The following is a 17,209-nucleotide window of genomic DNA, read 5'->3' on the forward strand; positions in this document are numbered from 1 at the left end:
TATAATAAAAACGAACTAAGAAACCTGCTACTGCTGTCCTGATTGTAACATGGGTCTGTGCATTGGCGACTGTTTAGAAATGTGTCTTAAATCTGCATCAGTACATCAGTGGACACTGGACAGATCTTTCCTACTTTATGTTGACTTTTTTATATATATATTTCTGTTACACGTAATAATATTTTTTCTTGTTAAAAAATATTCAGCATTTTTTGTCTCGTTTTTCCAGGGATACACATAACGCTAAGGAGGCTATTTTTTACATCTGGAAAAAACATAAAATAGGAAAGGCATTCCTGTAATATTCTGCTGTTGAATTGAAGATCTGTCTCTTTCCTTCATTCATTGGTTAAGAGTCCTGTCTTTATGCTGTGCTGGCATATATGATGATGGAGGCCTGTTTGTGTGTATCCTGGACGATGCCAGTTGAGTCAGGCAGGGAGAGATGGTTGTCTTCACCAGTTGGAAGATGCTCTGGGGTGAGCTGGGAAGATGTGTAGTGAAGGACATGCTGGCTGAGAAAGAACTTACTGCCGATATGGTTTAACCTGGAATTGAGTGACTGTTTTATCTGGATTTTAAAATTGATGTTTTTATCCTTCACAAGTTCCTCTGGATTTTATGGATTATGTATTGATGTAGAGCATGTTTTGGACACTGTTTATCCATCCATCCATCCATTATCCAACCTGCTATATCCTAACTACAGGGTCACGGGTGTCTGCTGGAGCCAATCTCAGCCAACACAGGGCAGAAAACAAACCCCGGGCAGGGCGCCAGCGCACACACACACCAAGGACAATTTAGAATCGCCAATGCACCTAACCTACATGTGTTTGGACTGTGGGAGGAATCCCACGCACACACGGGGAGAACATGCAAACTCTACACAGGGAGGACCCCGGAAGCGAACCCAGGTCTCCTTACTACGAGGCAGCAGCACTACCATTGTGCCACCGTACCGCCCATCTTCCAAGTAGCTTCTTGATATTTGTTTGACAGTTTGAAAATATTTGCAGTGTGTGCTCAATAATATATATGGTGAAATATATGGATAGTAGTAATAAAACACTCTACTATGATTACAAAACTGTAGTCCTTGCTTCTGAATAATTCAATTAGTTGCTCTCATTTGTACTGCTGTGCTCCAGTTAGACCATAATCATTCTGGAAGAAAAGGCTGGAAGTGTGGCATAGGGGTTAAGACATTGGACTTCAAAATCTGAAGCTGTGGTTTCAAATCCCACTACTGACACCACTATGTGACAACAAGCAAGTCATTTTACCTGTCTGTAGTTTAATTAGCAAGAAAAAAGAAATGTATTTAATTATGTCTCAGATGTTGTCAGGAACCTGGATAAAAGCATCAGTCCAATAATAAGTAACAAAAATGGGAGTGATGTCCATAGACTTTCTCGTATACTCAGGGATGGGGATGGATATTTGAGGGGTAAACCGCAAGACAATGATCTATTTTTATATTATGTACATTAAAGAACCATCAACAAAAAATTAAATCAAAGTAATAATATATTGAAAAATTATTATAAAAATAAAATTGAATAAATCGGACTCTGCAGCTGTATGAATAAAAGAGTACTACTTCCGGTTAGCGGAAATAGCTGAAAAGTTCATAGAAATCTACATTTTGTACCTAGTACTTGTATTACAAAATTTGGTTGACCTAAGTGATTGCGTTTACATACACACAGACACACATACTGAGACACACAGACATAATTCCAAAATGGTATCTTCGGACTCAGGGAGCTCTAAATCGTCAAGATTCATCAAAATCTCGAAATGAAACTTTTGGAGGGTTTCAATATTTTCCCTATACCTCGTATACGGGAAAGTCAGGGAGGTCTAAAACGTAGAGATTCATCAAAATCTCAACATCGAATCTTTGGATGATTACAATACTTTCCCTATACTTTGTAAACGAGAAAGTAAAAATAAAAAAGTGAAGTCTTGAAAGAGATTAAAACAAGGCCAGAAAGAGATCTCGCAAAATATAGCATGCTTTTCATACCAAATTCTCAATTTTAACTCCTTTAATACCTCAGTTGTTTCTCAGCTCTTTTATTTAAAGCTATTTCTCCTAAAGAATTCTAGGAGAAACATTTGTGACAATGTTAATTGCTAAATGAAACATAAATAAAAGTTTCATAAGCCATCAAAGATCAACATTTGAGAAGTAAAAATTTTCCTATGGGTCCCCTGCTGCCTACACCATGTGACCTCTTTTTTAGTAGGCATGCGGCGTCACTTGGACAGCTCAGAGGCTCTCCTAAATCCTGGTGGCGTTCGGAGTAGTGTCCTAAATTAGGACAATCAATAAAAAGATTTTACTTCTACTTCTAAGCATAGAACCAAATTTGCATCACAATTTTGTGCCAGTTAGGATCGTTTTCTTCCACCGACACACTTGATAAATACAGGCAATGATCTTTAGGTGCATCGACAAGTTCATGTATTTTGGCTATTATCTTTACTTAGACACAGTGTTTGAAGACCTCATTTTTAAAAGCTAATAACCACTGAGTAATGACTCCTCCATTCCGCGTTTTTACCGATTGAAAGAGCAGTAAACATACCTTGTAAACATAAGGATTTTTCCTTGAGTCTGTCAAGATGTCAAACCTCGTGTATAGGTCGTTTAACAGGTTGACAATTTTGATGGCTCCTTCTGCTGAAGCGTGTTTGCTGCAAAATGCATTGAATCCCACGATTCCACTGAAGAGGATCGTCACATTGTCGTAACGCTTTGCTGGCACGGGTCGTTTGTGTCTCAGTTCATTAGCTACAGAGGGTGGAAGAACGGAATACAACAACCTATGAGAGAAGAGAGCAAGGTAAAACAGAGACAATGAGGGTAAGCTCATGTGAACAGCATTACCAGCTGGAAACCAAGGGCCTGTCCACTTTTGTAGTAATTTTTTATAATGAAAACAGAAAGAAAACCAAATCAAATTTCACTATTATGTTTCAAAATAAAAATACAAGGATTACTTAAACAGGAAGAATAATGTGAATTCTTGGAAGCCTGCTTAAGGCCTGTTACATAACATGATTTCTCCAGTCACTGAGTTAATTTTCATAACTTTGGAGATTTGCTGGCAGTTGTGGTGCACTCTACTGACCACCGTCCCATAGTCTGACACACCCAGAGGCTCATTCCATACAGTCAGCAGCTCATCTCGACTGCATCAAATAGGGATGGTTTCATGTGTGTGTCAGAATTGAAAACTAGCGAGTGCTCCAATAGGAGTATAATGCATACGATACAGCTACGAGAAAAAACGAATATGGGTGTTTTGGACATTGTAAACAGATGAGGGACTTGTCTGTTTGTTGGACGTCTTGTATTTTATGTACCACAACATAATGGGAAAAAGAAAACAAAACAGGGCTGAGATTGCGACTGAAAGCAATTGGAAAGCATGTGTACAGCACTGGCTCCATCAAGCAGCACGTTTATGGCTGTCAGGAAAAGGGGCAAGCTTGCAATACTTTGAAAATGTGAAGCTGTGCTGGAAAGTCTATCACAGAGTCGTCTAACTTGTCTTTTCCCTGTAGCTGTTGTGGAAATATCACCAGAAAAAAGAGTAACTGCACAAAAATAAAGTTTTGGGGACCATCCCGGTATATTGTCTTATGGACAAAAATAAAGCAAAATAGCGAAATCAGTGATCAAAAGTACTATATTGTAGTATTTGACAAAGTTTATGGGACAAGATACCGTTTATATGCAGAAATGAATTATGGGAACAGGAAATGGTTGGCAGGAAGCAACGTTGAATGCAGGAGCCGGAAACAAAGTCATTTTGGAGGAACCGGAAGTGAAGTCAATCGTAATGGCTAGATGTGATGTCATATCGGACCGCCAGGAGTGACATCATGGTGGCCATTTTGGAACCCGGAAATAGAGTTGGTTGTTTTTCTTCTGTTTTCCTGTCGATAGATGAAGAGATTCCGGTAAGTACCAAGTGACAACCCCTCGTCTCGCGATATTTCACTCACCTTTAGGCTTTTTGACTGCCTCCTAATCGCATGTGTGTGACACTGTGTAATGTGACATGATTGGCAACTGTGGTCATCAAGTTTGACATTCCCTCCAACTGGAAGTTGTGAGTCTTATTTAGTCAAATATGGATAAAGCCTGGTGACACGTTGAGGTTACTGCCTCTGCCTTTTGTAATGAATTAGCAAAACCCTGCATTGCCATCGAGATACAGTGGATTTAGAAGTATTCAGCAGTGATATTTCAGTTCTGATATTAATTGTAGTTTTAGCTTTTATTTTATTTTATAAAATTAATTTTTATTTAGTTCTGTGTTTAAAATTTTAGCCTTCATTTTATTTATTTCTGGCTTTTTTACATAATATTAGTAAATTTTCAGTTTTTTTTTCTGTTGTAAGACCACAAATACTGGCCTACACATATTTCAATGCAAGTTATGTTTCAGTCAACAAAATACACTCACAGTTCATAATGCCATTAAACGCAGCTTGACTATCAATGATCAAACAGATTAAGTGGCCTAATGACTATAGTCAGCAAGATCAAATGTTTCAACCCAAGAAACCAGTCTGTGCAAGCGTGTTACTGCTAGGCTTTAAACAAGCATGCATTTCGAGAGATTTGTTCATGCTGAAATGATGTTTGAACTGCCTTTCCCAAGGTTTCTTCCATTTATTCCCTACAAGGGTTTTTTTGGGGAGTTTTTCCTTGTCTTCTTAGAGAGTCCCGTACTTTTTTTAACTCTATTTATTAAGAATTTCAAAAACGAACTACATCACGTTTCTACACAGTCACTTTCCCAGTCACATGACACTCTCAGACATGACCGATTACTACTCCTCCCGCCTTCACCGTTTCCAACGAAAATATAAAAATGCAGAAACTTTCTGAATGTCCCTCGTATATATATATATATCTGCTGTGATGAACGGCTGGCATTTCAGTCTGGCTGGGACATCCCTCAACTGAAAGAAAGAGCCTTTTTAGGGCACTACATCCCCCGGGACGCTAGATGGCAGCTCCCCTAGATGGAAATGGTTCCCTGGACTCCCGCAGGGCAGCATGGGACATGGAGTCCGTTTCTTCAGCCCTATTGGGTGCCGGCAGGGGGAGCTCACCAATAACCCGGGGACTATTACGGTTACGTCAACCCGGAAGTACTTCGGAGTCACGAGGACAGAAGCCCGTAGTACTGCCGGGATACGTGAAGAAGGTGTTGGACCCGGAGAAGGAATACTTCCGGGTCATGGACTTTAAAAGGAACTATGGGAAACTCAGCAGATTGAGCAGGAGTTGGGTGGGAGTGTGACGGAGCTGCTGGGAGTTGGATGATTGTGTTTATTAGTATTGATTATTGTATTGATTTATTACTGGAGAATTGTGGAGTGTGCGGTGCTTTGGTCACTATAATTGAAGAAATATTAAAAGAATCTTCTTGGGCTTTTACACGTGTGTCCTGGACGTCTGTCTGGTGGGTTCAACGGGGCAACAGCGACCCCTAGCGTCCACAATGCAAAGTATATATCTTTAGGTTTTCCATTTAGTGTTGTGAACAACTGTCACATGTAGGTCAGAGGAAATTTATAAATGGAAACTTTAACTGACAAACCACTTTACTCTGTAAAAACTTTCCTCCTACACTTTTCATCTTGTGACATCCACTTTTTGCCTTGTCCAAATGCTATATATTCTTTATCTCGCCTCAAGATAACATTCTCATCTGACCTACTCATTCTCTCTGACATAACATGGGTGTTACTGGGTTGCAGTGGAGCCTTCTCTGCCAGTGTACTACAGGACTTCTCCATTAGTGCACCTGGGTAAGCTAAACTGCTGCTTACAGAACTGGAGGTCCGGTTCACAGCCAGCCTCTTCAGTAACAGCCATCATTTTGAATATTCACATTATGCAAAGGTAAAAACACATTGATCTTGTCTTACATATTGTCAGACATACTGTACCTGTCTGTCTTCTTCTTTTCATCCTCTAAAGCCCTAAGCGTGTGCTGTAGTCTGTCAGTTAGGATTTCCAGCTCCTGTGTGAGTTTGTATTCTTCTCTGAACTGCTCCCCTAACAAGACGAGGTCACGAGTGGCATCGTGTAATGGGATGTCACTTAGGTATAGTCCACGTCTGGTGAGGTCATCAAGGTTCATCACACTGCAGAAAATTCAGACAGTGAGAAATGTACAATTAGCACTGAGAGGGATGAGAATGGATTACACAAATAGCTTTTTTGCGGACCGCGACTTTATGTCATGACATCAGTGTTGCATGTTGTTTAAAACAAACAAGGAAGAATTTCACAGTGCTCTGTACTGGAGACAATAATGACTAAAAACCTATAAATGTAAAAACAACATACTGGTTACTGCTTATCTTTACTGCAGTTCCACCCTTCATACAAATGACAGCTTCTAAGGAAAAAATCAGGAGTGGTCTCTCCTTGACTTTCTCATATACTCAGATATGGGGATGTATATTTGAGGAGTAAACCACAAGACAATGATTATATTTTTATATTATGTACATTAAAGAAACATCAACAACCAATAAAATGAAATTAATAATTCATTGAACAATTATTATGAAAGTAAAGTTGAATAAATCGGACTCTGCAGCTGCATGAATAAAAGGTCAAGTACCACTTCCGGTTGATAGAAATCTACATTTTGTGCCTAATACTTGTATGCAAAATTTGGTTGACCTAAGTGAAAGCGTACTCAAGTTATAGTGTTTACAAACACACACACACACACACACACACACACAGAGGCACACAGACATAATTCCAAAAATGGTATTTTACGACTGATCATCAAAATCTCAAAGTGGAATTTTTGGAGGATTCCAATACTTTCCCTATACTTCGTATACAAGAAAATCAGAGAGGTCTAAAACATCAAGACTCATCAAAATCTCGACATCAAATCTTTGGATGATTATAATATTTTCCCTTTATGAGAAAGTAAAAATACTATGCACTAAAAATTCTTAAAGGTATTTCAACAAGATGGCAGATTTATTCTTTCAATTAAAACTATTTTTCGGTGACTATTTTGCAGTATCTTTTTAAAATAAATCCCTTGGTGAGTGGCATCAACACTACCTAATAAGAAGTTTTTTCTTTCATTTTCTATACTTTGTTTTCCTTCTTTGTGAGTTAATTGTGCCCTTGAGATGTTTTATTATTTTACAAGCTTTTAATTTTCTTTCCTGTTTTCTGCTGACCTGCAACTACACTGACTATACCATTTGTTACATTGAGTGAAGTTTAGATGTCCGTGACCTGCCTGATTAGGTTAAGGACCAAAAACCTCAACACCAATTGCAGGGACTGGATGGGCTTTGCAATGGGTTTCTAGTCTGTTCTTGCAATTCCATCCCTAAAACATGCAACTTTAAGCTATCGTAACCACATTACTATTTTATATTCCTATCCAAACCATTTATATACTGTATATTAAAAATAACAGTGGCTGCAGCACTGACCCTGCTGGACTCTTGACAGCAGACAATTGTGATCGGGTTCCTCACACCATCACCCTCTGCTTATTGAGTTTTAGCCAATTCTGCACCCATCTAAACACCACACCCTGAGCTCCCACTTCTTTAAGTTATCAAATGCTTTCTGAAAATCAAGATAAATAATATCATATGCTCTACTCTGATCATATCCTTTTGTTGCTTCCTCATAGAATTCCAGCGTGTTAGTAAAACACCACCTCCGTCATCTGAACCCATGCTGACTGGCAAATAAAACTCATGTTCTTTTCATGGGTTGCTCAATCTTTTCTTTAAAAAAAAATCCTTCATTTAACTCTTTGTGGGCTGAATATTTTCTTTGGCTGCCAGCAGGAATGCACAGCACAGCAGCTGCCGGCCGCCCGAGCTGTCTTCATGTGGACGCCGGCCGCCAGATCTAAAGGCAGATCTGGTGAGAGAACAAAGCGAAGGTGCAAGCAATATACTCCATAGACAACATTTTGCGTATTATTACTTAATCGGGCTCCGATTTTGATGGAAGCAATCTGGAGATCGGAAACAAAAGTGAGGTACCAGCATCAGCTGATCGGTCCCCAGCTGACTGAGGTGCTGAATGCGTTTGTGTAGTGGCCGGCAGCTGCATGAAGACACTCCTACATGTCTTTATATGATATGTTGACATCCACCTCAAAAGTGTTAATGTACCTGCTTACCTTATTTTACTCCATATATAAATATCCATCCATCCATTATCCAACCTGCTATATCCTAACTACAGGGTCACGGGGGTCTGCTGGAGCCAATCTCAGCCAACACAGGGCACAAAGCAGGAAACAAACCCCGGGCAGGGTGCCAGCCCACCGCAGACAAAAGCAATACATAATGTTTAATAAGAGGATTACACCTCTGTATTTTCAATGTATTGCAACTCAAAAACAGTAATATTTCTTTGTCAGTAAACGATTCAGTAAATCATATGAGACAAATGCCCTCTAGTGGAAACAAAATTATTTAGTATTGCAGAGTGCCTCAAACTTGGGGAATGGCAAAAACTGTCAGGCAGTGTAATTTAGAGGCTAAATCATGGAGTTTAGATAGATTAGATTAGATTAGATTAGATAAACTTTATTAAAACCAATGGTACTAGGGTGTTGTACCATGTTAGCCATTATGAATGTAGTGAAAAGTCAAGTAAAATGACACCTTTTATTGGCTAACTAAAAAGATTACAATATGCAAGCTTTCAAGGCAACTCAGGCCCCTTTTTCAGGCGAGATGTAATCAAAGAGGCCTGAGTTGCCTCGAAAGCTTGCATATTGTAATCTTTTTAGTGAGCCAATAAAAGGTGTCATTTTGCTTGCCTTTTCACTTAAAACCAATGGGAAATTCAGATGCATAGAGCAGCAGAAACATAAAAAACAAGAGTACAGACTCACAGGACAAATAATAAAGCCAATCAGTCATCAACTGATAAATAAATACATGTATATTATTCACATATTTCAAAATGAACTTAAAAAGTACATCAGGAGGTAGCTTTGAATTGCTTGATAGCAGTGGGCAGAAACGACCCCCAAAGGTGTTTCTTGGCACCCCATGGAGGAATGAGCTAAAAGTGCTCTAAGAGGAGGGGATTTTTTTCATGATGGCATCCGCTTTTGCCACCTTCCTCTTTTCCACAATATCTTTCAGTGTACCCAATGTTCGCTGAGTGATGGAGCAGGTTTTCCTGATAAGTTTCTTCAGGCATTGTGCTTCTTTGGAGCATGGACAGCCTGCTTCAAATCATCCCATAGATTTCCGATGATATTCAAGTCAGGGGACTGTGACGGTCATTCTAGAACATTGTACTTTTCCCTCTGCATGAATGCCTTTGTAGATTTCGAACTGTATTTTGGGTCATTGTCTCGTTGGAATATCCAACCCCTGCGTCACTTCAACTTTGTGACTGATACTTGAACATTATCCTGAAGAATTTGTTGATATTGGGTTGAATTCATCAGACCCTCGACTTTAACAAGGGCCCCAGTCCCTGAACTAGCCACACAGCCCCACAGCATGATGGAACCTCCACTAAATTTGACAGTAGGTAGCAGGTGTTTTTCTTGGAATGCGGTGTTCTTCTTCCGCCATGCAAAGCACTTTTTGTTCTGACCAAATAACTCAATTTTTGTCTCATCAGTCCAAAGCACTTTGTTCCAAAATGAATCTGGCTTGTCTAGATGAGCATTTGCATACAAGAAGCGACTCTGTTTGTGGTGTGAGTGCAGAAAGGGCTTCTTTCTCATCACCCAGTCATACAGATGTTCTTTGTGCAAATTGCGTTGAATTGTAGAACGATGTACAGATACACCATCTGCAGCAAGATGTTCTTGCAGGTCTTTGGAGGTGATCTGTGGGTTGTCTGTAACCATTCTCACAATCCTGTGCATATGTCACTCCTGTATTTTTCTTGGCCTGCCAGACCTGCTGGGTTTAACACCAACTGTGCCCGTGGCCTTCCATTTCCTGATTCCATTCCTTACAGTTGAAACTGACAGTTTAAACCTCTGAGATGGCTTTTTGTAGCCTTCCCCTAAACCATGAGACTCAACAATCTTGGTTTTCAGATCTTTGGAGAGTTGCTTTGAGGATCCCATGCTGTCAGTCTTCAGAGGAGAGTCAAAGGGAAGCACAACTTGCAATTGACCACCTTAAATACCTTTATATAATCATGATTGGGCACACCTGTCTATGAAGGCTTAACGAGCTAATCCAACTAATTTGGTGTTGCAAGTAATCAGCATTGAGCAGTGACAGGCATTCAAATCAGCAAAATTACAAGGGGACCCATGTATGTGCTCAGCCAGTTTTTCACATTTGATTTAATTTCATACAACTAAATACTGCATCACTAAAAATCTTTGTTCGGAAAACACCGCAGTACTCAGATGTTCCTAGGAAATGAAAGACATACCACTGTTATCTTTTTTGTTGAAAGGAGAGTCAATTATTATGCTGGCTGAGAGGGGTTCCCAAACTTTTTCATATGACTGTATACTACGTGACGTTTACTATCCGCTTTCGTGGTGATGATTGAACTCCAAGGTTATTCCTCTTTTTATTTGTATTTTATTTAACTCTCGGCAGCAGCCAGAAGGGCAGTTGTGTGGTGCATGTGTATAGGCGCCGTTCTCACCCCTACCATCTTTGCCGTCACTTCCCTTACCTCTTCATATCTTAAATCATTTTTGAGGCAGATTGAAGACTTAAGTGCCAGCTTAAGTGAAAAATTAAGAAAAACGTACTAAGTAATTGCAACACAAACACTGATTAATCAGTTTTAATGCGAAAAGATGCTGAAGAAAGAAGAGAAGAAGCGGGCCGCTAGGGTGGAGAAAAGAAAAGCTGCTCAGGAAGCCAAACGTACAGAGAAAGAGGATGAATGCTCAAGTCAAGTGTATTCACTGCATGTTATTGTGCAGTGCGCTGTTAAATTGTATTGTATTGTACTTCACCAAAGAGTCCACGTGAAGGCAGCTTAGCAATCCAGTGATTGTGCCAAATGTGTTATTAATGCATTATAATGGAGGCGTAAATGTTAAAAAATGAACCTTAATGTTTTTATTCCAGGGAAAAAAATGTTTAAGAAAATCATGTATAAGTTCAGGTACCATGGCAGGACACCTTTTCAGCACTTTGTGCAGCATAAAACCAACATACCTTGGGGAGCACAGGAAGAGAATGCTGTCAGCTTCTGGCAAGTAGATCATCTGTCCCTTGAGACGCAAGCAGCTAATTTCTGTGCCAGTCAATTCGTCTTCACATTCAGGCTTTTCTACATTGAGCAGGCCTTCCTATTAAACAGAAACATTTGCTGATCAACACTCAAGAAGAACAAATGGCCTATTATTATCTCTGTTTAACCCATAACTTACGCACACTATTTCTCATCTCATAAGCACTTGCTTGGTGTGCTTTATGCACCAGTGTTAAAATGGCTGTATATATGCACGCTGTGAGGTTATAATATAAGATTTTGTAATAATATTAAATTCTTCATGTTTTTAATGTAACCCAGTCTTAAACCTGATCCACTTCTCCAGCGTTCATTCATCACCTGTCACACTTTCCTGCACTGCAGGATTTGCAAATGTGTCACATTTCACTTCAGTTGTTGAATGTTCTTTGCAGACAAAGTCATTGAAAGAAGAACATCTCATCATTGTCATACATTCATAAGTACCTGCGCGGTGTACTAAATGCACCATGTGGAATTTGCAACCATGCATCCACTCATAAAACCGGCTGGGGGCACACTGGAGGGAAACCATTGTGACATGGTACTTGTAGTGAATCAAGCTGAGGACAGATGGCAGATGCTGCCGGGAGGTTCAAGTAAAAGGATGCTGGACAAAAATAACAGAGATTGGGATGTACAAAATACACCAGTGTGAGTAGTTAAGGGTTAATTAATTAAGATTAACCACCAAACCTTTATTAATTTATAAAAAACATTAAAAAGTGAAATTGGATTATGGAAGTCCAGAAAACTCATGACAGATAACTCGTATAGATATTTGAACACATTTTACGTTAGTTTTGTTAGCAGGACTCGCACATAAGAGTACTTGTGGAGCATTCACTTAAGTGGAGATGGGGCTAAAGATTTCAGGGACAACTCAATCCTCCTTTTTGTTGTCTTCATTTTGTTCATAATTATAATTTCTACTCTTAAACAACTTCTTATTACAAAGAAATACCCACAATGAGACAAAATGATGTACTCTAAGACAAAAGCTGTAATCCAGAAAGACAATAAAATTGATATCTAGATTAGTTGAGAAGAAAATGCCACACCTCCAGCCTTAGATGAGATCCTACTTTGGTCGGTAAAAAACTTTGTGCACACTGATAATGGTTTCCTCCTATCAATTCCACTATTCTTCTTGAGCCTGATGGGAATTGTAGTCCCTTTTCTCCCTCTTTCATTGCAACCCTGCTCTCCAATGCACCCCACAGCCTGTATTTAAAGTTGGACCAACAGCCACACATATGACAGATTTCATGAAAATCAATTCAGCTGTTTGTGCATGATTGTTATTTATACAGATGTTTACCTTGCTTCTCAGAACAAACACAGTGTTGATGTGAGAGAGAATCCCATGGAAACTGAAGTCGATGTGTGGACGAACCAGCGAGAAAACAGACTGCAGGTTGCAGTTTCCAGGCTGTAGCTGCAACAAAGAGAACCAGAGACATGTCATAAAATCTACTGGGGTAAAACAGTCAGATATTCGTTTATACATTCTATGCTAGTGTCACACATGTGCGTATGGGGCACTATTTGCAGGTTCAAATAGTGATATGTTTGTTAGCCAGACCGGGAGTTGGCACTCTCATCTGCTCTTATTCCTCTGCAGCCCAGCCGAAGACCCTGACTCTTAATGACATCACCATTGATCCACCCACTGCTGACATCACTTCTGGCCAACCCTGATGACATCATTTTCACTACCCGGAATTCCCTTTCCATGCCACATCAGTTCCTGTTCCAGTTGTCCTGACTCCACCTCTTCCTCCTACCCACCATATTTATAGAGCAGTCTCAGTTTGTTAGCCAGTTTAACTGTGAACTCCGCTTTGTAAAACATGTTGACAGATGTGGCCATAAATCAAATAAATTTCTGTTCTTTCTATCCAGCATGTGCGCATACAAAAATATCTCGTGGGCAAGCGATATTTTCCCCAGCACAAACAAAACAATCTTGTGCGCATGCAAAAAGATCTTGTGGACATACAAAATATTCTCATGCACATGCAAAAAGATCTCATGAGCATGTAAAACTTTACAAAAATTTCATTGAACACGAGAATCTTTCTCGTGCACACACTTTATTCCATGCTTAGGAGGTAGACGTCTTTCGACTTGATTGCAATCATTTTGCCTTTTTGCCACATGGCTACTGCACCTCACTGCTTGATGTATTCACGCGACTGGAGTCACCAGGCACATCATGGTGGTTTGGGTGTGCAGTGCCGTATGCATCAGTTCTCCTTTGAAGTAAAATCTCAAGCAGTGTAAGTGAGGTATGGAAACTGTCCACTGGTCATGCAAAGTGTTCGCCAGTAACAGCACAGATAATGTAGTAATGCTGCATTGGATGTACTCACCATCCCACTTGCTCCCTCTACCAGTGTAAAGTATTGAGTGTCACACACATGCGCATGTGAAAAGGTTGGTAGGCTCAAATAATGTGATTACTCAGCCAGACCAAGGGTTGGCTCTGTCACATAACCATCTCTCCTTTTGTCCCTCTGCATACCAGCCGAAGAACCAACCAAGTAGTGACGTCACCATAAACCAACCCTCTGATGACGTCACTTCCGTCCTTCCCTGATGACAACTTCCTCCAGAACCCACCTACCTTTCCTCTTCCAGCCACCCTGGACCATCCCATTCCTGTCTCTACCATTTCAAAGCCTCTGTCCACCTGCTGTATTCAGTTCCATCTTGAGCTTGTTTGTAAAACCGTGTTTGCTTTAACAGTTTTTCAGTATATGGGGTGGCCATCTCCCAAACCTATTTGAGTCTGCTGTTCTCATTTATTTACACGAGTTCCAGATGTACTCAGAGCTAGAACTTCATACCAAACCGTTTGTATACAATGAGCGACATCCGCAACAGCCTTCCCTTGTAACTCATGAGACTTTCGTCGATACTTATGTCACGATCTTCTGCATGTGTTTGATGATCACCTGATACACATCCCAGAGTTTGTAAAGTTTTGGTGCTAGGTGATTATCTTCATCATAGTCATCATTATTAGTGAAATGCAGGTACTTCATAATGAGTGAAAAATGACACACTCATAATTTCAACAAAAATGGGTGTCTGCAACAACCGACTTGTGGACCGTTATCACTTCTAGGTTGGTTTACCCACTATACCCCGCAGAACCAGGAGACTGAAAAACACCCACATGCCTGCAAATGGCTTAATGTGCCTTTTCCAGAAATACTCAGCACAGCAGTTTGCTTCAACAAGTATTTTCTCCACCAGACTATCATCGATAAATCATAAATAGTCCTGATAATCATGATTAACAGTACACCTTTAGACCGGGGTTACTCCTAAATGGGCAATAAGGTGGTACAGGATTGTGAGCAGTACTATGAAGCTGACACCAAACATGAGCATCAATGTAACTTGGTAGGTTGGAATCCACCAAAAAGGCAGCAGTCTGTGCCAACATCTGCTTATAGAGTCATATCATCATTACTATCACTTGATCTAAGCAACAATTCACTTTCAGCTTGTTCTAAAACTGAATTTATGGCTTTTTATTTGCCATTGCATGTTTTGGTTAATGGATCCTCCCCACAGCATACTGATGAGTTACCATAAAGTGGCAGAACACATCCATCCGTCCATTCTCTTCCGCTTATCCAAGATTGGGTCACGGGTGCAGCAGCTTGAGCAGAGATGCCCAGACTTCCCTCTCCCAGGCCACTTCTACTAGCTCTTCCGGGGGAATTCCGAGGCGTTCCCAGGCCAGCCGAGAGACATAGTCCCTCCAGTTAGACGTGCCCGGAACACCTCACCAGGGAGGTGTCCAGGAGGCATCCTGATCGGATGCACGAACCACCTCATCTGACTCCTCTTGATGCGGAGGAGCAGTGGCTCTACTCTGAGCCCCTCCTGGATGACTGAGCTTCTGACCCTAATCTTTAAGGGAGAGCCCAGACACCCTGCGGAGGAAACTCATTTCAGCTGCTTGTATTCGCGATCTCGTTCTTTCAGTCATGACCATAGGTGAGGGTAGGAACATAAATTTATGTGGCAGAACACATAGAAACATTAATGATTTGTTGAAGGATGGTGTTATCTCATCCACTAGATGGCACTGGAATACTGTCCAAAGAGTTATTAGGGCTTAACACTGTAAAGTGGATCATTGCACAAGAGTTGTATTCTCAAATGTCTTCAAGATAATTTTTAGCTTCTGATGTTTGCTGTGTAAGAAGCTGTTGTAAAGACACAGGTGGCTCCCACAAAGTTGGTAAAGCTAGAGTGAGAGTGCATTGCCTTCGTCAACCGTTTGTGTCAAGAAATAACTCACTGATAGGAACAGGCAGTTGCTGGATCCTGGAATAGAGATGATGTTGTACAAAACCCGTCGACAGAGAAGATACTGTCGTTCATTTTATAACAAAGGCTTAGGAAACAACCATCACAGTATAACAAAAATAGCAAGGTGTATGGGAGGCCACAGGCAGCATGGGGAAGGGTTTGGACGAATAGGAATCGAGAAATGCCGTGTCGGCTGCGTGTGGGCGGGACCAGTTTTGAAGTGGAAGCAGGATGAACCAGAAGAGAAATTTATATAAGAGATGTGCTTCATTGCAGTGCATAGCGCGGTGCACCAGGGATGACCGGCTATGAAGAGTGATGCGGTGCAAAAGTGCAGTGCTTAATCTTTGCAGATAACTTTCCAAAAACCAAACTACTCACAGGTTTGTAAGATGGCACCAGTGCTTATGGTCAACCAATTAGCACAATTAATCTTGCAAGCCCCACCCACAGTAGTTCCTGCTTGAACGTAAAGTTCATATCCTGGAGGTGGAACTAAAAAAAGTTCCAGGACGTACAAATGGCCCGCGTTCCTGTGGTGGGAATGCTGCATAAGTTCCTAAGTTTTGAAAAAGTCTGTGGTTCATGAAAAAGGTTCCTGCTGTGGGAAAGGACTAAATGTCTCTTAGATTCTTCTCATTTGAGGTACTTTTAAGTTTCAAACCTTCTATTGTGTTTGTTAAGGCTACTATACAACGAGAACAAAATGATATCTTTATCTGAAACTACATCACTCATACGTGTTTCATTGTAATAATAACTTCCAGTTTGAATTGTGCCTGTCTCCCTTTATGATGAAAACTAAAGATTTACAAATGTAATTAATGAAGGAAAAATGTGGATTAGCATCACAGGAAGCCCTTACCTGAGGAAGCACTCGATAGATGGCATTACCACACTGGGAGAGGGTCAAATCTCGATCAAACATGATGTGGAAAGGAAAAGCCTTACAGAAGGTGTGAGGGCTAATCCTTGTTTCCTGCATGCTGTTCTCCTCAAACCCATCGAGGTCCTCATAAAATGCCTCTTCTTCGGAGTCTTTCTCTTCAATTAAAAATTTGATATGGTCACATTCTTCACTTCTCTGCTCTATAACCTGAAACAACACCAGTGACAACTAAAAAATGTAACATTTGGAGAAGCAAGTTATAACAGTGCTTTATCTATTCATAAAATTCATATTTTGACATTGGGAATCATAACACAACAGTCTCAGGTGGGTTTAATCTAATTAAAGGTCAGGAGAACTCAGAGCTTATCCTGGAAGCAATGGGTACACTGGGAAACAGGTCTGGACAATACTTCAGTCCATAGCTGGGTCCACTCAGGCACTTGTGACACTCACACTGGGACCAATTCAGAGTCACTGATTATGCTAACCTGGACGTCTTTTGGAATATGGAAGGAAAAACGGAATACCAAGAAAAATAAATCTGTGTGGGCACTGGGAGAACGTGCAAACTACATATGGACCCAGAATCCTGAATCTTTGAAAGAGCTTTGGTAAATACTGCACAAATAATTCTAATAAGAATTCTTTATATTTAGCGCTGCTGCCTCACAGTAAGGACATCATTGGTTCGCGTC

General features: G+C 40.4%; 1 protein-coding gene across 2 annotated transcripts in view; it reads right to left on the reverse strand.

Moving 5' to 3' along the window:
* The window catches only part of gucy1b1 (guanylate cyclase 1 soluble subunit beta 1), a 46,808-nt gene that overhangs the window by 13,077 nt on the left and 16,522 nt on the right, over window positions 1–17,209 (reverse strand). Inside the window, exons 6-10 of one of the 2 annotated variants that reach the window (XM_028802670.2) lie at window positions 16,488–16,718; window positions 12,609–12,725; window positions 11,212–11,345; window positions 5,986–6,183; window positions 2,598–2,835 (exon numbers count right to left, since the gene is read on the reverse strand). In XM_028802670.2, coding sequence (XP_028658503.2) covers window positions 2,598–2,835; window positions 5,986–6,183; window positions 11,212–11,345; window positions 12,609–12,725; window positions 16,488–16,718 — 918 coding nt within the window. The remainder of the gene's footprint in view (window positions 1–2,597; window positions 2,836–5,985; window positions 6,184–11,211; window positions 11,346–12,608; window positions 12,726–16,487; window positions 16,719–17,209) is intronic. The other variant, XM_051928163.1, reaches the window with a different exon arrangement.

This window comes from Erpetoichthys calabaricus, chromosome 5 (genome assembly GCF_900747795.2).
Source record: "Erpetoichthys calabaricus chromosome 5, fErpCal1.3, whole genome shotgun sequence".
Taxonomy (NCBI): Eukaryota; Metazoa; Chordata; class Cladistia; order Polypteriformes; family Polypteridae; genus Erpetoichthys; species Erpetoichthys calabaricus.